The 21,979-nt window shown below is 33.8% G+C and overlaps 1 protein-coding gene across 1 annotated transcript in view; it reads right to left on the reverse strand.

Annotated features, from left to right (window-relative positions):
* LOC143252294 (uncharacterized) overlaps positions 1 to 14,456 on the reverse strand; it is a 59,877-nt gene extending 45,421 nt beyond the window's left edge. Inside the window, exons 1-2 of the mRNA XM_076504206.1 lie at positions 14,299 to 14,456; positions 6,169 to 6,915 (exon numbers count right to left, since the gene is read on the reverse strand). Of these exons, the coding sequence (XP_076360321.1) occupies positions 6,169 to 6,907 (739 nt within the window). The 5' untranslated portion in view covers positions 6,908 to 6,915; positions 14,299 to 14,456. The remainder of the gene's footprint in view (positions 1 to 6,168; positions 6,916 to 14,298) is intronic.
* Between the last annotated feature and the right edge of the window lie 7,523 nt (positions 14,457 to 21,979).

The following is a 21,979-nucleotide window of genomic DNA, read 5'->3' on the forward strand; positions in this document are numbered from 1 at the left end:
AGTTATAAGGCCCGGGATTTGCCCGGGCGACTGACTGACAGTCATAACTTGAAACACCACATAAGCATAAACATGAGTAACTAACACTATACAGATACCACACTTGGCATCATGCCAGAACTTTGATCTGTTTATTTTTTGATGTTCTTTTACAAAGCAAAATGTAAATACTAATACACCTAGCTGATAGAATGAACTGATTCAGCTCAGTGACTGACTCATAGCAATTCTAGTTTAAAGTACACATTTCACTGAAATACTTCATATAAAAAGGTGTGTATGTTTTTATTGAGTTAAGCCTAAAACTACACAATGGGCTATCTGTGCTCTTCCCACCATGGGTTTCGAAACCCGGTTTCTAGTGGTATAAACCCCCATATATTCCACTGTGTCACTGGGGTGGGGGCTAACATAAAAAAAAAAGTTTAAAAGGTTAAAACTTGTACCTGATTTTTCAAGTTTAACCAGTCACTAAGTATAATATCATACTGGTGTAGATCCGTAATTCTTTAGTTGTTTTGTTATGTGTATTGTGATAGAAACATAATCTAAAAGTCCAAAAATATGATCTCATGACCTTGTGATTAAAATAAGTAAGAGGCAAACCTTTCTTTGATTTTACACTTTAACACTTTTAATTTCTCTAAAGTACAAAGATGAATAAAATATTTAAAATATAAAACAAGAATAAAACAACTGGTACCATACACTTAAAAATCGAGTTTTACCGAATTGCCTTTATAAAGTACAAAGAAACAGCCTGTTATAAGCCGGAAAACAAAAAGTGAAAAAGTGTTAGGTGAATGATTCAGATTGTTTTATTAACATGTATATTTGACATATGGTAACGAATATGCAGCTAAAACTTATATCACTTATATAGAATATTAATAAATCTATTACGCATGCGTGCTTCTAGCAATTTTCCCTGTACGTATAAATTTGCATCTGGTGTCATACGATAGCGCTGTTTAAGAACTTCCTTTAAACAATCGGTTTTCACACTGTAGTATAAGCCTTAAGAGATTGGTTTGATTTAGTTTTTGAACATCGCGCAAAGCTACACGAGGGCTATCTGCGCTAGCCGTCCCTAATTGAGCAGTATAAGACTAAAGGGAAGATAGCTAGTAATCACAACCCACCGCCAACACTTGGGCTACTCTTTTACCAACGAATAGTGGTAAAAGTTTCTGTTTAACGTTTGTCTATTAGAAGATGTAAAGAATGCTTGGCCTGTAATTCAAATCTTAAATTAAAAGGGAAAGTACGGATTTCTACAGTACGTTTCACTGTTCTCAGGTCTCCCGTTTTACTTGTGTTTATATATGTATATATATACTTAACGTAAACGTTTGACCGCGTTGGTAATGACACATGACTGGCTCTTCAAATGAAACACTGCGTTCGCAAACTATTTTCGTAAAACTGTCATTAACGCTGTTTTTGAACAAAGACGTCTATTGTATCTCATCTGACGAGAACTACGGTAGTGAAACATTGCTGTTACAATAACAAATCCGAATGACTCATGTTTCAGGCACTGAGATACAGGACACGTTTGACGCATTTTCTTTTTCCTGTTTAGAAACGAACTGAAACCTGAAATACTGGCATCGTATCGGAAAGTTCGCTTTCAAAGTTCAAAATTCTCTGTTGGCAAAAACTTGTTTTTAAGATTAAATGTAAAATATTGGAGATCAATAGAAAGAGAGTCGTGCTCTATATGGTAGTATCGATGCACGATGGTGATCTCTACGCAAAAAACAACATAATAAAGAAAACGCGACGTGTTTAGTTAGAAATAAGAGTTTATTGATATATATTTTGAGGGGGGGCACAGCGTCTGAAAAACAAACCTCTACACAAGTTCATATAAGGTTTTATGGAAAGAAAAATATGACATATGGGCGAAAATTTTCACGATCAAATGATTTTGCTTATTCAACGTCATATCTCCCATTCTTATGTTTTGATTTAATCCTATTATTAAGATAAAGATAAGAATACTAAATCAAACCGTCTTTACTCTCCATGTTAGGGTAAGTTTCTTCTTTAAACTATACCACAAATGTCCCTCATCACAGGATAATACCAATAATGATTAGTATAGAATTAAAAACTGTATGCGTTTAACTAGAAATTTATCATTTTTATTACCCATAATCGTGGCTTTAATCGTGCATTATTTACAAAAGTGCAAAAAGTGTTGTATTTTCTTCAATAAAAATACGACCTTCATTTAACTGTACATAATTTCTTCTCAGACCTTAATGAGGAAAAGATCTACACTTTTGTATTATGAGACATGATAGAAAAACAACCGTTTATTAAGTATATTAAGAAGTGGCACGTGAATGAAAATAGTCTGCGTGATGATATCGTGAAAACGGGTTTAAATCTACTCTGTATTTCTGCTTTTTATCACTGTACGAAAATTTGAAAACAAAAAACATACGTAACACATTATTTCACGTCAACTAACAGAACACTTGTAGATACACTGTAAGATGTTTGCTATTGAAACACCCACACCTGGGTTAATAGAATATCATCAAATAAACGATGTATGAGCTGGCTTAAACGAATATTATCAAATATACGCTGTGGGATCTATATTGTTAAAGAATAGAACAAAGGCCATTACGTGGTCCGGATTAATAGAATAGCATTAAACATATACCCTGCTACTTGGATTAACAGACTTTCTACGAAAATGCCTCTTGCAATCTGGATTAAAATGGGATAAAGACCTGTTGTTTAGTTCAAATTAATAACATATCAACAAATAGACATTAAGTGCTTTGGATAAATACAGGATAAATACACCATCAAACAATAATACAGTAGGGAATTCGAATTTAAGCAATACACACGAAAAACTTACACTATTTGAGACATTTCAGATAAAAATCAAGAAAGAACGTTGTGTTTAATACATAAGAGGCCTAAAAATTGAGCTACAAAACTACATTGTGTTAGACAATATAAGATATACAAGGTCTGCAAACCTACATTATATAAGACTGTTAAGGCTTAATAAGGTATAACACTTACATTGTGTAAAACAGCATAATATAACATAACGTTTTCGGACAACATAAGACCTATTGGTTCATCTTGGTTGTTCCACATTGTAAACACAATTAACTTAAACAAAAAACTTAAAAACCAGGCCTTATTCATCTACTTATCAAGCCTTTCTTAAGCTTATTTAAGTTTACTGCCCCTACAGCAACCGATCCCAACCCATTCCAAAGGCTAATCATCCTGATAGAAAAGTGAAACTGTTTTAGTTGAAGATGACTCCTGTCCTACCAAAATTTGTATGTGTATCCCCTAGTCCTACTATTTTCACTGTTAAATATGACAAAAAATGATGCATCAATTCCCTTTAAAATATTAAATATCTAAATCACATCCCCTCTAACTCTTCTTTTTTCAAAAGAGATATTTTAACCTCTCCTCATATGATAATCCAGTCCTCCAAGGCACCATTCTAGTAATTCTTCTCTGAACCCTTTCTACTTATTTAATGTTCTTACTAAGATAAGGAGCCCAAGGCTGAACACAATATTCCAAATATGGCCTAACCATTGACATGTACAATGAAATTATAACCTCTTTAGATTTATATTTTATATTTTTGTAGATACAACCTAAAACCCTATTTACCATACCAATACCAACAACACACTGCTTGGATGGCTTAAGAGACTGATCAACTATTACATAACTTTGTTCAGGTTATTCCCATTCAAATTATGATAATCCACGTGCATTATTTTGCATCTGTTATAATTAAACTCCATCTGCGATTTTCTTGCCCAACTAACTAAATTATCTAAATCTTTTTGTAAATCAGCAACATCCTTTTCACAGTTAGCAACACTCAAGACCTTAATATCATCTGCAAATTTAAGTAATTTATTGACTATTTCCTCATCTATGTCACTGATGTAAATCAAAAGGAACAAAGGTCCTAAGACTGAGTCTTGAGGTATCCCACTTGTAATATTAATCCAGTTTGACTGAACGTCATTTGTAACAACCCTCTGCTTTCTTCCACCCAGCTACTCTTCTATCCAGTTTGGTAACTTATTCACCATACCAACAGAGATAACATGACACGCACGACTTTTCAACAAGGAAAGTGCTATAAAAGATAAAATGATGTCTTCTTTGAGGTATTACAATGCCCACTTGTGACATTAATTCAGTTTGACTGAATACCATTTGTAACAACCCTCTGCTTTCTTCCATCCAGCTAACTTATCCCCCTTACCAATAGAAACAAGCCTTTTACTTGTCAAATGCTTTCTGAAAATCCAGATACACTCTCTTAGTGTATAAAGTAATCCTTACTGTTAAATTTTACATTTTCAGCCAACCCTTTCTCATACAACATTTTCCTAATTTCCTGTTTCACCAAATTTATAGAAATTCTACAATTTTCCAATTCTCCTGTTATACCAATCAATTTAAATGTATTACATTTATGATCCTTTACGTTAATTTTATCTGTTCAACTCTTTGTAAGCCAATCTGGTTTTTACTGCAGCAACCATTTTCTTTCCTAAAGAAATATGTTTATCTTGAATATTTCAAAATTCATCTTCACTCGTTTCCACATCTTATCAGTAGCTCCAAGTAACTCAGTTGCTCAATTCACAACAGATAATTCTGGTCGCGTCCTTTCAAACTTTGCTTTTTTGAAAACTGTAATTAGAAGATCGTTATTTCTTTCAAGGCATGGTCAGGTGGTTAAGGCACTCGACTTGTAATCCGAGGGTCGCGCGGTCAAATCTCCGTCACACCAAACATGTTCGCCCTTTCAGCCGTGGGGTTATTATAAAATGAAGATCAATTCCATTGTGCGTTGGTAAAAGAGTAGCCCAAGAGCTGGCAGTGGGTAGTGATGACGAGCTGCCTTCCCTTTAGTCTTGCATTATTAAATTAGGGACGGCTAGCGCAGATAGCCCTTGTATAGCTTTGTGAGAAATTCAAACAAAAAAAAAACATTATTTCTTACTTACATATGCAGGAAAACATTGAACCTAATACAGCAATTATCACTTGCACCTATATGTTCCCGCAATTTCCACCTTTTCAATCATTTCTATATTTTAAAAGTTAACAATAAATTTAAAATAACATACAAGGTCTTCAAACGTCCATTTATAAAAAAAATACATTTTAAAATTTACAAGGTATACAAATATATATTGTTTAAGGGATTAAATAGCATACAAGGTTTGCAAAGCTACATTATGTACGATAGTTTAAAACGTACAAGGTCTACGAGCATACATTGTGTAAAACAGCTTAACATATATAAAGTCTATTAACATATATTATGTGTGATAGTCTGAGGTGTAAAAAGATTACAAACGTACTTTATTCATTATAGTTTATACCACAATAAATCTTACAAAGATATATTTTGTGGGACAGCTTAAGATACAAGAAAGAATTAGGTCGTGATATTATTTATTTTTACAGAAATGTATCATAATAAACTTCAGTTTGCGTTAAGAATAACAACTAAAAATATGCCCGAAAAATATGCACATCACAGCATAATAACTTTAACCCGATCCTATAATGCACAATGTTCAAATTTTCTTCCAAACACCTAATTACCTAAAACTTCAAGAAATTATCATCCAGTCACTGATTTGTTTATCTATTTTCAAAACTTTACCATCAATGCCAACTTGTAACTTCTATAATGAAGTGTCAGTTAGAAACCAACGAATAACATACTTCGTTAGAAACGCTTAATCTAGGTATCTCCGAGTATAAAATGTTACAATATGAATTCTGAGTTATTCACCAGTCTTTAAGAGTTCATACAACTGTACACTATAATTCAGTTATCCGATTATAAGGAACCCCTACCGTGAAGTATTTATTCGTAACGAAGCAACCGAAATACTCCAAATATGTACTGCTAATTTTTATTGTTCATCTATATTCAAGAACTCGACTTATCATACAGTACTGGGCCACTCTTCAAGTACACATTATTACTTTGATACCTGCGTCAAATATAGCATTTCATGGACGTATGTAAAAACGTGCAACATGCCTTACTGACTTATAATATAATTAACTTTTACCGATTTACTAAAAAAGAATCCTTATTAACATACTAAGTTTTCTACTCACTTCTTGATGGTGCAACAGCCCCGTTCGAATTATTTCCTTGAACTAGGTTCTCGAATATCGTCTGGGTTGCAACAGAAGTAGTTTGGCTTCCTGCCAGTGGAAGCGAATCTCCACCAATTGTCCAATCACAACGGGTGAGATCAATAGTATTTTCGGACTGGATGGAGCGATAGGTTGGACCATAGTGGCACGAAGCCGAAGAAGACATGAAGAAAGCATGTGAAGGACTGGCATGAGGGATGGAGCTGCGTCGTACGATAGTGTTGAAGGAAGATAAAAAAACATTTCTGGTCTGAAGATTTCTAGAAGAGTGAGGACTGATAGAAATTGGAAGGGAATGGCTAACAGAACTAGGAGAACCACTATCTTCATCTCCATATGTGGACTGAACTGTACAGGAAGACGATAAGCAACAATTCTGGTTTTCTCCACAAACACAAAGACAAGAATGACCACTTATTTCACAAGGGTCACTTTCATGGGTTTCTAATTCTGCCTTGCTTCCTAGTTGTTGTTTGTCTTGTGAATCTACGACTTCAAGTGGCTCTTCTGTGGTACTATCTGTACCGAAAATGAATATTTCTTGACAGTTGCTGCGAGAAGGTGAGGCCTCGTAACCACTGTCTAGAGATTCCTGAAGGCGTGGTCGTTCAGATCGATCCATACTAGTTATCATAGAGCAGTCGTCCTCAAATACAGGTGGATATTCAAAAAAAGAGGAGTCCTCATCTCCATCCATTACTACGTCTGTAAAGCACAACACAAAGGTAGTAAGAAAAGCATAACATGGACTAGAGGAAATTATATTAATGGTAACAAAATCGTCTCCAGTGCCAACCTTTCTGTATGAAGAAACAACAAAAAAATACTACAGTAACTATTGCATAAGGGTAATTTGTTTGTTTGTTGTTAAACGCAAAGTTACAGAATGAGCTACGTATGCTATGCCCGCTACGGTTAACCCGGTTTTGAGAGTACCAGATCTTCAGAATTTTCGCTAAGCCACTTAGGAGCACATAAAATTAAATCCGCTGTCTTCTACTTTAACTTTCGAATAGCTGTTCTGAGTAATGTTTTAAATTTACATCTAGCAGTTTATATTTCTGAAACTCACATCGTCCATTTTTATGCCTTCTCGTGACTTTTTGCGACAAAATAAAAGAAACAACTATGACCCCAAGTTGACCTAAATTAGAAATGACACGTATGTTTTACAATTGTAAATTATGTGAGGCATAATAATATTATTTTCGAATAAATAACTACCGGTAAATGCTAAGTTAGTATATTTTTTGCATAGAAATATAGTTCGTATTGGTATCTTAGTACCAGATGAGGGCTCATGATAAAGTACTCGGATAACGGCTAATGATGCAATGCATCCTACGGATTTTATTTCTGTGTGTATTGACGTATACTATTATGTTCCGTCAATTAGTTTGTTGTACAGAATCGACTTCACCAATCAATGAGTTACTACAAACAGATAGATTATTTCGTTTCAAAATTAACAATAACAATCACGTAATAACAAATACATGTCTTATTACGAAAAACATGTTAGAATGTGACTTACTTTACAGTCGCAAATCTACAAAAACTAGTCACTTCTAAACATTTTTGTATAAATACATGTAAATCTTGATTCATATGTTGTTTTATTCAGACCTTATGTAAATGAAAATGTGCAAATTTGCCCATTTTTACATAGAAAATAGGTTAATTTCTAAATTTCATTATCCAGGTCACAAAAGCAAAGTTTCAAGAGAATAATGGCCATTTTCTGTGCTTTTACAACATAAGCAATTAAGAAATAAAGCATACTATCCAGGATCAAAATTTGTGTTACATAGTGTTATTACATATAAACGTACTCTTCCAAATGCTTCACTAAAACAAATACCCATCTGGTATTATTCAACGAGAAATATTTCGAATGTTTCTTTTCTTTAGAATAAAACCAAATTGGGCTATCGCCTGTGGCCATCGTTGAGAATCGAACCCTGGATTTAATCTCCATCCGTCAAGTTACCGCATACTGCCTGATGGACGCTATTGAACGTATCGTACCAGTGCGTTTAAAGATGACAGCACTTCAACAATAATGCTTAACCATGGTGTTATTTTCTAATACTTTTGTTATCAGTATTCGATATTTTAGGGCCAACAATAAACAGAAAAGGTTTAAGGAACAGATTCTGAATATTTTACCACGTAAAGTTATTTCAGCGGCTGATTTTGTCAACCTTAAAAACAAAGTAAAAATATAATCGTTTAAACAGCAGAACGTTATAGGTGAAGAACCATTTTGTAACTTATATAGTAACACACAGAAGCAAAATACCGCAGTGACCAAGGAATATGGCTAGTTCGATTATAATCAAGAACATCTTTACAGAGTTTTTGATTGGTTTATTTTTGAATTTCGCGCAAAGTGACACAAGGGCTATCTCTGCTAGCCGTCCCTAATTTAGCAATGTAGGACTAGAGGGAAGGCAGCTAGTCTTCTCCACCCACCGCCAACTCTTGTGCTACTCCTTTACCAATGAATAGTGGGATTGACCGTCACATTATAACGCTCCCACGGCTTAAAGGGCGAACATGTTTGGTGTGACGAGGATTCGAACCCGCGACCCTCAGATTACGAGTCGAGTGCCTTAACCACCTGGCTCTGCCGGGCCACAACGTATTTGATATAATATCAAATGTTATTTATAATTTACTGAACATTTCACCAGACGTCACACAATTTTATTCTCTAAATAATTTAATTTTTTTTCCCTAAACAAAAATTTGTATTTTTCTTATAGATAATCACATGAGGCTATCTGCTGTGTCCACCAAAGGGAATCGAACCTTTAATTTTAGAGTTGTAACTCCGTAAACTTACAACTGTTCCAGCATGGGGCCTGTAAGATAACAATAACCTAAACAATTCACCAGTCAACTGTGTAATTTTTTCATGTTCTTATAATATAGAATAATATATATAATTATAATATAATATGATATAATATAATATAATATAATTTAATATATTTGTCAATTACATATGTATAATTTCTTGTTCCAACAGTTCGGAACTATACAAAGAGTCTAGACTTCTGTGTTTTAGACGTAAGAGACTGTAGGAAATAGAATGATGAACGTATTATTATTGAATTATTTTAAAATATCTCATATTATGTGGCTTTTATTTCCACGCTGTTTACAAGCTTTAAGTAGGCTTCTGTATTTGTACTGACAGACATTAAATAGACTTCTGTATTTTTATTATAAACATTAAATAGTCTCCTGTATTTTTACTATCAAAGATAAGTAGACTCTTGTATTTTTACTGTCAAACATTAAGTAGACTCATGTATTTGTTCTGTGTAACATTCAGTAGAAGCCTGTATTTTTACTGTCAAACATTAAGTAGTCTTCTGTATTTGTATTGTCAAACATTAAGCAGACTTCTGTATTTGTACTGTCAAACATTAAGTAATCTTCTGTATTTGTACTGTTAAACATTAAGTAGTCTCCCATATTTGTATTCTTAAACATAAGTTTACTTCTGTATTTGTACACTCAAATATTAAGTAGATTCTTGTATTTGTACTATCAATCACTGAGTAAACAGACTCCTGTATTTGCACTCTCAATTGAGTAGATTCTTACATTTGTACTTTTAATCATTGAGTAAACACTTGTATATGCACTTTCAAACACTAAGTAAACGTCTCTATTTATAATCTCAAACATTACATGGACTCCTTTATTTTTAATCTCAAACATGAAATATAATTTTACGTTTCTAATCCCAATATGAAATAGATTCTTGTATCCATCTTTCAAACACAAAGTAGACTTTTACATTTATAATCTCAAAAGTTAAGTAGAGTCCTGTATTTATGCTCTCATACATTGAGTAGACTATGTATTTATACTCTCTAACACTGTGTAGATTGTTGTATTTGTACTATCTTACATTATTAAATAGACTCCAGTATTTCTACCCTCTGACTTACTTGTATGAAATATAGAAGTAAAACATTTCATACGATACAGCGAAGGGTAAATATAAGAAACAAAATTTCTGAAGATTGAAACTGATATAAGCTGATTTATTCGTTCGTTGTGGTGTTTAAAACAGTACACTAAACGTTGATGCTTAGTCCAAACAAATACCCGAGTGATTTTATAACCTTCAACGCCACTATAAATGTTGATAATTAGTCCTAACAAATACCTGTGTTATTGTATAAACTTGAATGATATTCTATAAATCTTGATAATTAGCCATGAAAAATACTTGAGTTGTTCTGTCAACGTAAACTGTACTCCAAATGTTGACAGTTAGTCCTAATAAATACCTGAGTTGTTGTATCAATTCAAACGGTGCTCTATAAATGTTGATAGTTAGTCCTAACAAATACCAGACTTTCCGTACAAACTTTAACAGAGCTTGAAATCTTGATAATTAGTCATACAAAATACCCGAGTTGTTGTATCAACATGAACGGTACTCTAATGTTAATAATTAATCATAACAAATACCTGAGATGTATAAACTTAACGGTATTGTATCTATTGATACTCAATCGTATCAAATAAACCAAATTTGGTGTTTAGGGATTCTGATTCGCTGTTTTATATAACGGTCATTTTAGATGAATATGACAACTTGAACAATTTTATGTAAAAATACCTTTTAATGGAAAGTCTGTCTGTGTAGTATCTCTGTGTGTCTGTCTATTCAGTCATCTTGTTACAATATTTGAATTTATCTGTTAGCGGTTACTATTCCTTCACTAAACAACGCTTTCTGCTTCTGGTCAGTATTAATCACCTCAGTAAAAGCATAAAACACAACTTAACCTCTTATAAAGACCAATCTATCCATGAATAAGAACTTAATTGGAAACAAAAAGAACAGTTACTTACCGGGTTAGTTTTAAACCTTTTGAGCTGATATAAAAATCGTGGCGGATAACAGCTACTCAACCAAAACCTACAACTAGCACTAAATGTTACACACTAGAGACAGAAGAATCCAGCTTATGTAATATTCTCCGAATTTCTGAGACATCTCTGTCAAATTGAGATATATAGATATACCTAAAATAACTCTGGACCTCTACATCGTTGGCCCGCGTGGACAGTATCCTGTTTTTCATTCCCAACTTGGCATCAGCGCTGTATGAAATTCAGATTACATACTTAAACCGATTGTCAACTTTCCAAAACACTGACTTTTACCTTTAAAACAGTTCTCTGAATGCTAACTGTTGTTTCTGAAAACAAAACCAAAATTTTTATCACAACGTAAAGGAAAGCGGAGACTCGTCACGTTACACAGAGCTATTAAGTTTGTTTGTTTTTAGAATTTCGCAAAAAGCTACTCGAGGGCTATCTGTGCTAGCCGTCCCTAATTTAGTAGTGTAAGACTAGAGAGAAGGCAGCTAGTCATCACCATCCACCACCAACTCTTGAGCTACTCTTTTACCAATGAATAGTGGGATTGACAGTGACATTATAACGCCCCCACGGCTGAAATGGCGAGCATCTTTGGCGCGACGGGGAAGCGAACCCGCGACCCTGAGATTACGAGTCGACGCCTTAACACGCTTGGGCATGCAGGGCCGCTATTAAGAGATTAAGTTATCTTGGACACTGAATAAGTAGGACGCACATAAAGTCCAATATTTAAGAATTACAAAACAGCCTATTTATTCAACATATCTACTACGTTTTCCCATTATTCTTTTAAAATATTTTGGAAAAAACAAATTGATCAGTACCTACAAGATCCTTGTTTTTACAAGAAACTTCGTCACATATAAAGTTAAAATAGAACACGTAAATATTATGAACATTTATACTTAAACACTATATGTAAACTACAAACTTATTTAGGTGAAAACGATGCAGTGTTATTACGTTATTATTAACTAAGTGTATCGAACTTGTAGATATATACACGTTTTTAGAATTGTAAACAAATAGAACGAATAATAAAAACAATATATTTCAAAAGAAACCAGTAAATAAAGTTAACGTTTAATGACAGTACATGCTGAAGATAAAAAATGCTCTTTTATCTTCACTTAATGTAAACAACATAAGACTGCTTACATGTGTACATGTAAACAATACACATTAAAGCATTAGTTATCCTAATTATTATATTTAAATCATAAAAATACAACCTAGTGGTTTCACATTTGCGACGATAGTTACAAAGTTTGCTTTCAGTTTTTGATATCGAAACAGAAATCACAAATGTTATACTTCACATACCTTGTGAAAGTAAATCATATGGTAATATTTCGTCCAAGAAAAATATGGTTATTATTAAGTTGATATACGAACAACAAAGAGAAAAGGAAGAAATCTTACAGGCACGGCATAGCCAGGTGGTTAGGACGTTCCACTCATCATCTGAGGGTCGCAGGTTCGAATGCTCGTCACACCAAATATGCTCGCCCTTTCGGGCGTTGGGGCATTATAATGCGACGGTCAATCTCACTATTCGTTGGTAAAAGAGTAACCCATGAGTTGGCGGTGGGTGTTGATAACTAAAGGCCTTCCCTCTAGTTTTACACTGCTAACTGAGGAACGACTAGCGCTCTTCAGTACAGCGGTACGTCTACAGATTTATAACGCTAAAATCAGGGGTTCGATTCCCCTCGATAGACTCAACAGATAGCCCAATGTGGCTTAGCTATAAGAAAACACCCACACGCTGTTTGCACGATATTCAAAAACAAACGAAAAATATTACACAAAATATGTACGCACAATTGCATTGTAAATGTGTTGACAAACACTTTATAACTGATTAAAATCTAAATAAAACATCCCAAAACTTTATTCAAGTCCTTAGTTATTAAAATCTGTTCTATACTTCAGAGTCCAGTTATACTACTCCACTAAAAGCAAACGTTACAGAACTATTGAAATATCCTAACACTATCAATTTATAATTGTTTATTACCAGTGTAAAAATAAACTATTATTTTAATAGCAATTTACGCAGACAAAATCTGTATAAGGTATTGTACTCTAAAAGTCTAATACGGGAAATATTCGCTGTACCTAATATTAAAAAAAACTCCATAACTGACACTCAAGGCATATGAATGTGCTAAAACTTCTCGTGAATGGTCGTAAAGCACACTAAGGATTTATTTTAATTATGAAATACAAACTGCCTCAATGAAACTTATAAAATCAGTGTTGAATTTTAAAGCTGAAAATTTTAGCCGTGTACTATATACGGCATATACTGTGGGAAAAGTAGTTTGGTGTATGTTAAGTAATAACAATAACAATGGTAATCTTATTCACACCTTTCCCTAGCGATCTCATCTGGGTTTCCATAACAATGGTAATTTTAGCGATCCTATCTGGGTTTCCAATACAAGTAATTATATTATAACTGTACTACAATCTTTCTCTAATACCGGAGTTCACCAAGTAGGTTAGATTACGTCACGTGAAACATCAGTTGATGTTATATTTATAAACGTCGACTATTTAAGAAATACTAGGCCTTACGACGTATTAACGCCTAAACTGGCGAAACCAGATAATTTAGATAATTATTGTTATATCATAACAAGGATGATGATTGTATTCACACCTTCATTAGCTAAACATGATTTGGTGTATACAATGGTTTATGTATCTACGGAAGGTGCTAGGCTTACCTATAATAACAAACTAATGTATACAGTGGTTTATGTATGTACGGAAGATGCTAGGCTTGCCTATAATAACAAACTAGTGTATACAATGGTTTATGTATGTACGGAAGGTGCTAGGCTTACCTATAATAACAAACAAGTGTATACAATGGTTTATGTATGTACGGAAGGTGCTAGGCTTACCTATAATTACAAACAAAACACTGTTTTAACTGCACTTATCCATAAGCTCGTGGATATCGCGATTTGGTCAAATATTATAATCTCCCCTATCTATGACGTCTAACAATTTACCAGGGATACACTTATATAATTTGACTGGGCGGTCAAACATAGAATAGTTTTAATAATTTTCTAGCACTTTTTATTACGCTGTTATTTTTTATATCACTAAACTTTCGGATACACTAATCTGATAAAATCTACAGTTTATTCTTACCTGAATTTAGGAGCGACTGTGAATCATTAGTATTAGGTCTCGATAATCGCTGATCACCTTAATTAGGAGCTCAAACTATCTTTATCGAAATTGATTTATAGTACTCTTAAAGAGCTAGTCAGTCTCTTTCGATGTTTCCTCAGATGTGCTTGAATTTCTTTACACGCCAGGGCAGAGCATGGGTTTGTTTACTCTGGTTACGTCACCCGACGTGGCACAGATCAGCCAATGAGGAAGGAGATGCGATCATCATGTCTAAGCTCATTGTGTGTTTTCAGAGCTAAAGCAAAGAACGATCGCAAACCACTTAGTTACGGACGTTTCCTCTGTTGCTAAGCGAACTTCACGAAATGAACAAGTATGTTATCGCGTATACGTAACTTAAACATATATGGTTTTAAATAAAATATCGAAAAAATTATTCTTATTCTTAATACCAACACACAGATGTGTGATGAATAAAACATAAGGTAAAGCTGAATACAATAAAGAGGAAATGGTAGGTTGATGCTACGAAACACAATGGCATTTAACGTATATAGAGCCTCCAATTCAGAGCAACCAGAAGCACGGGTAAGTTAACAGTTTATATGACAAGAAGTAAAGTATTTATTCACGACTTGTATAGGGGCCTGGCATGGCCAAGCGCGTTAAGGCGTGCGACTCATAATCTGAAGGTCGCGGGTTCGCATCCCAGTCGCGCCAAACATGGCCGCTTTTTCAGCCGTGGGGACGTTATAATGTGACGGTCAATCCCACATTATACAATTTTACCACAATTCGTTGGTAAAAGAGTAGCCCAAGAGTTGGCGGTGGGTGGTGATGACTAGCTGCCTTCCCTCTAGTCTTACACTGCTAAATTACGGAAGGCTAGCACAGATAGCCCTCAAGTAGCATTGTGCGAAATTCAAAAAACAAATAAACAAAGCAATGTGTATTATAAAATTAAATAAACTACGAACTTTAAATTAATCAGTTCTTGTCAAGAGACAGGTGGTGCTAGTGTACATTATAATTCAAATTTTCATATGATACATCATTTAATTTCGAATTTAAAAGTGAATATTAAACAAACACATCTAAACATTGATTTTTGTGTGTCACGTGGTATGTTGAATGCAGCACTGTTTCAAATGAGATCTTTGTGATGTCATGATACAAAGACTAATTTTGTACAAATTAGGAGCTCAAACTATCAAGGCCCGGCATGTCCAGGTGGTTAAGGTACTCGATTCGTAATTTGCGGGTTCGATTCCCTATCACACCAAACTTAGCTGCCCTTTCAGCCGTGAGGGCGTAATAAAGTGACGGTCAGTCACACTATTCGTTAGGGACGGCTAGCGCAGATAGCCCTCAAGTAGCTTTGCACGAAATTCAAAACAAATTAAACTATCGGTATTGACAAGCTAGAATATAAAATAAAAACCTTTTATGTTTTTTATATATTAAGCTATCACTATATTTAGTGAATCAAACACAGTGGTCCCCGCTCAACTCTTTCCAATTTTGGAAACGGTCCTTTAAAAACACTATTCTTAATATGGCATGTGAATAACCAATCGGTAGCTCAGAATATCCCCTTAGTAATTTTTCTCCACCATTTTGAAATATAATGACGTAATCTCATTCTTTCGAGACACTGCCCCCAAATCTCTGTTTTGAGTAAAACTGCTTCGAATCGAAATCCCTATCATGGACTTGCTTTGCCTTAGATACAAACTTCGTGCTGGTAAATGAAGTCTTTAGTCTATTCGAGATTTCGTATTTTCTTCATATAGAAATACAGCTTGGTTGTTAAATATAATAAATTATAATGGAATTCTGTAGTATCAACGAAATAATTTACGATATTTTCGTTATTCAAATATAAATATAAAACTTGAAAAAACTATTTAGTTTCACATTCTCCATGTGCGAAATTTCTTAAGACTAAACCACAACGTGTACAAAAATTACAACTAGAAGAGATAATTGTCTGCTTTATTTCTTTATTAACTGTTCTATGTTTTAAGATAAATAAGATTAGGAACTTGTCTGTATATAGTAATAATCTATATATAAAAAACAATTTATAATAATTAAAATGTGCCTGTATTTTGCCAAATACTAGTCCATTAAAACACAACCTAGATAGGTAATTTTGTAAAATTCTAAAGGTTAGTTTAATAATACTGGGTACGTGACATGAGTGCAAGTGAGCTACGTCATTGTAACTTGTGTATTGTTAGCCAGGCACAGCTGAAAGGTCAATATAATATAAATAATAAATTTATATACATGTATAATGTTGTGAGATTTAAGCTATTTAGCCTAAACATCTCTGTTTTCATGATGAATCTGCATCATTCTAGAACGAAAAGGCATAATTTGTATTCATTTCTTAACTTTATATGATTACTGCGAAATCGGACAACTTGACCGAATACACAGAGACATTTGTTAGTGAAAATAACACAAAACATAACGTTTTTCTCAAGAAAAGATTGACAAAATTATTTAAACACGATAATGACTTCGTATGTGGAATTTGAAGACTTTGTAATACATAAAACAATTTTAATCTTAAAATGAAAATTACTTTCCATATTGGATAAGCAATGTAAAATATAAAACTAAGTATCGGTGTTTGTACTATTAATACTAGAGGGCAGTAATTAAGGTCCAATAACATAGGAATTGTAATACTTTACAAAAAAATCTGATATTTTCGTGTGAAAGCCTTGATAATCTGCCAAATATCGTAAACATGAAACTATAACAGGCAAAAAATGATTACGAGGTCGGGCCAAGAGACCGAGTCCGTGTTGAAAGCATCGAATAAAAGTTATGATGTTGAACTTTTCTAAGACAAAAGTACGATGGTTTTTGAAGTAAAACATATAATACTGCATGCAGTATGCATCAAACATCATAAGTTGCTGCAATTATACAGTACAAAATACGTTACTGATCTCAAAAGGTTAAAATTAGAAGTATTTTAGAAACTACAAAATACTATCAATGTGAGGAATGATAAAATACAAAGGTAGTTATCAGCTTTGGACTATTGTTTGAAAAGTGGAATTTGGAAATTTTGGATAAATACGTTCAAAGAAAATGAACATACAATTTTAGAACATGACAAGCACGAATTTTCAACAAGGAAAGTGCTATAAAAGACGAAACGGTGTTTACTATGAAGTATTACAATTCCTATGTTATTGGACCTTAATTACTGCCCTCTAGTATTAATAGTACAAACACCGATACTTAGTTTTAATTATCACTAGAAATCATTTAACACACAGAAAATCGGCAACGTCACAAGGCACTACCGTTTTGGGAAATTTAAGATATACAAGGTAAGTACAAGTTACTAAGTTATATATATAAAAGCTATATAGTTTCAGAATATATAATAATTACATCAACAACCGACGAAGTTACGGGCACCATTACAAGTGCAGACGTGTTTCAAAATGGGTTAGAAACTTCAAGTTGTGTATATAATCTAAAGTGTAAACCTCATCATAAAAAAAAGGGGGTTTATATCTATGAAAATACTCTCACCAAATATTGCAGGATTTCATCTGTCTGCTACTGAATCTAAGATTATGTGTTCAAAAGAATAATTAAACTCCATACAGAGCTATTAACTAAATAGGGTTAAGTGCTATCGCCTTAAAATCGTCTTTAAATACTTTCGATTTTTTCTCTTGAATATAATTAATTAACTCGATTAATGAAAAGAAAAGTAAGTTTAGGAAATAACAAAGTTTATTAGTTCATTTTGTGCTTTAAATACATTATCATTGAGTGAATGATAGCTTCTTAGCGTCAACAGGAGATATTTAAAAAACTATATATTGCCTTGACGTAAAAAAATAATTTTAACAAAAAATAAATAGAAAAAGAAAACATTTTCACTCGCACCTGTTTGTTCTATCACGAGACTTACATTTCTCCGTCTCTTTTCCTGCACTGTTCTACATTATAGATATAGTTCAGCAAGTGTTATTGCTTTGCGCTATAGACAAAAAAACACATATGAAAAGGTAGATTGAACTGCAAACTCTACAGATGTGCATTAATTGCATTAAGGTTTCCATTTTCGGTTTTCACAAGTGCATGCACGCAAGAAGAAAAGCAAACTGCAACTAACACAGTGGCCATCTGGTTTTGTTTTGTTTTAGTTGATCGCACACATTGTATGGAAGAAATGGATCTTATAATCATTACGGTAGAAGGGGTAAAGTTGCTATGGCTGTCATTATTTTATTACGGGTAGTTCTTTTTGTTCAATAGAAAATTGTAATTAATTTCAAATTTTTAGTTATTGCGTATCCCAAGAGTACGGAAAGTATCGACGGATACTGATGGGAAGATCTTCTCACAAAACTGAAATGTCTTTTGCTTTAGCCATAAGGACGCTATAATGTATGGTCAATCCCACTATTCGTTGGCAGAAGAGTAGCCCAAGAGTTGGCGGTTAATGGTGTAGACTAGCTGCCTTCTCTCTAGTCTAGCACTGCTAAACTAAGGATGGCTAATGCAGATAGCTGTGGCGTAGCTTTGCGTGAAACTGAAAAAAGCAAACCACCTCACACACCACAAGCACTCAAGTCTAAGGTTCCGAATACTAGATATGTGACTACCGCGAGAAACCATTCGCTGGTTATCAAACGCTATAGAAAATAGGAAATGTTGGATTAAATATAGAGAGCAGTTACTCGATGTATTTTTGTTTCTGGCGTAGGGGTAGTTAGTCCCATACTCTTCATCATGATTCTGAGTGAAATAACATTAGACGACCAAAAGATTTGCTTCACCTCGCAATTGTAGACGATGTAGCTATCTGGAAGAGTTATGAAACGCCATATAACATATCTACAGTCCTCATTCAGAAATACAAATTGATACACGAGAAATACAAGGCTTAGTATTTGCAAAAACTAAAGAAACTAATCAAAATCAATCTCCAAAGTATATCTTAACTGAATACTCCTACAGATAGCTACATCAGCAAATTTTATTGGTCTCACATATGATATAAAATTAACTTGGCAAAAAAATATAAAAGACATTTCAAACAAAATCTGGCAAAGAATATCTCAACTTGGAAGTGTGTCAGGAAATAATACAGAAACAACACCAACTAATATATTAAAAATATATACAAACCATACCTTCGGCCAGTTATAGAATATGCTTGTCCAGTATGGATTAATGTTGTATCTAAGAAAATTAAAATTAGACTACAAAACAACTAACCCCCAACGGTATGTCTGCGCACTTAAAACGCTAAAAATCCGGATTTCGATATCCGTGGTGGGCAGAGCACAGATAGTGCATTTGTGCATATAAATTTCCTCTTTCAATAAATTCTAACTTTTTACACAGATATACAACCACGTCATGACAGATTTCTAAGTAAATCATTCACTTACTTCTAGATAAATCTCTATAAATATACCAAGCATGGCCAGCGTGTTAAGGCTTTCAACTCGTATATCCGAGGGTCGCGGGTTCGAATCCCCGTCGCACCAAACATGCTCGCCCTTTCAACCGTGGAGCGTTATAATGTGATGGTCAATCCCACTATTCGTTGGTAAAAGAGTAGCCCAAGAGTTGGCGGTGGGTGGTGATGACTAGCTGCCTTACCTCTACTCTTACAGTGCTAAATTAGGGACGGCTAGCGCAGATAGCCCTCGTGTAGCTTTGCGCGAAATTCAAAACAAACTCTATAAATACGAAATGTTACACGTATTAGATCGCTTTATCAGACGTGATGGAAATGAGCCTAAATACCTCTTCACGACATGTATTATAAGTTTAGTAATATGCATCTATTATTAAATCTACTTAACTTATCATTTTATACTATTTATAATATAGTGTATCAGAAAAGTATGATAATTATGTAAATGCACATAAAATAAACCAGAATATAAACGACATTGGAATACATGGATTATAAATAGCGAGTGCATCCCAGTGTAAATGATGAACGTTATAAATGAACAAAGCCCTGATAGGAGAATTGAATTCATAAGATAAACATTTGTGAGAGCAATGCCTTTTTTATATCAAATTCAACATTGGACAGTGCTTAACACCGATGTTGAAAAATTATAAATAACATCCATGATACGTGAGGAAGAGATAATGATTAGATTTGACCTTTCAGGTCCAAACAAATGGCCTAAATCTCCACTGACACAGCGGTGATTCTAAAGGATTATGACGTAAAATCCGAGTTTTGTCACCGGTGTTGGACTGAGCATTGATTGTATAGCTTTGTGTTTCATTACAAACTAAAGAAAATCCTATAATTTTCCTGAACAAACTTATTTATTATGTTTACAGAGCATGCAAAAAAACAAATTTAAGAATATTATGTTGATAAAAATTACAAATGGTTTACTAATTTGGAAGTAATAGCATGAAAACTATAACAACCACACTGTGGTTACGAGGTCGGTCCCAGGGACTAAGCCCATGCTGAAAAGGTTAATTCTAAGCAAACAAACAATCTTTTTGTGTATCTAATGTTTGATTCTGTTATGGATTATAAAAATGAATTTTTATAAATTCTTTAACTAAATGGCTTTAACTAAATATAGGCTGATAAGCCTTTGTTTAGCAGCTTTAGGTATGATATTTGTGATATTTGTCAAGCTTTATGCTTAATAGCATAAAATATGCCTCTAATTTTGTGCTACAGACCAAAATGGCAACCACTTAGTAGAAACAAATCTACAACCATATAAACCGGGTTACTGGATTAAATATCTTTCATAAAATAGCTCAAAACTGGTGATTAACTTTATAGTTTACCACTCATCACAATGATTTTGCAGTTTCTAAACTATCACTTATTCATTCTAACCTTTCGATATCAGCAGTATACTTTGTAATGTTTAATTGCAGCGATTTATGATGTATGATGCATAATGCATGCAATATTACATGCTTTACTTTAAAAACCATAGTACGTTTGCTTAAGAAAAGTTCAACATCCTAAATTTTATCTAACCAATAGGCTATGTCAGGCTTAATTTTGCAGTAGCGAGGAGCAAAATAACAGGTATTGTAGAAATGAAAATAAGATATTAATTAGTTCTCACTCTGGTTTCGTTTGTTGTCAGTCCCAAGGCTACACAGTGGGCTACCTGTGCTGTGCCCGTCAGGTTTGTAGTAAGTGATGAGGAAGAGCACAACAATGTATCGTTTCTCAAAGTGTGGAGCGAGCGCGAGAAATTAGGGTAGAGCCTATAATGTAAAATTAATCATTTTAATATATTTTTATTAATGAAAACAGTAAGTAGTTTCTACAACAGATATGGTATTTTAGTTTTTAACGATGTATTATATCTCATCAATTAACTCTTTTACTCATTTAAAAAACGTAGTTGGTAATGTTAGCATACTATAAATGCTAGCAGCTGAAAGCTGTTAGTGAAACTTGGTCATTCATATATGCAACGTTTGTTTGTTTGTTTTGAATTTCGCATAAAGCTACTCGAGGGCTATCTGTGCTAGCCGTCCCTAATTTAGCAGTGTAAGACTAGAGGGAAGACAAGTTAGTCATCACCACTCACCGCCACCTCTTGGGCTACTCTTTTACCAACAAACAGTGGGATTGACCGAACATTATTACGTCCCCACGGCTGAAAGGGCGAGCATGTTTGGTGTGACGGGG

The sequence above is a fragment of the Tachypleus tridentatus genome, chromosome 6 (genome assembly GCF_004210375.1).
Source record: "Tachypleus tridentatus isolate NWPU-2018 chromosome 6, ASM421037v1, whole genome shotgun sequence".
Classification (NCBI taxonomy): Eukaryota; Metazoa; Arthropoda; class Merostomata; order Xiphosura; family Limulidae; genus Tachypleus; species Tachypleus tridentatus.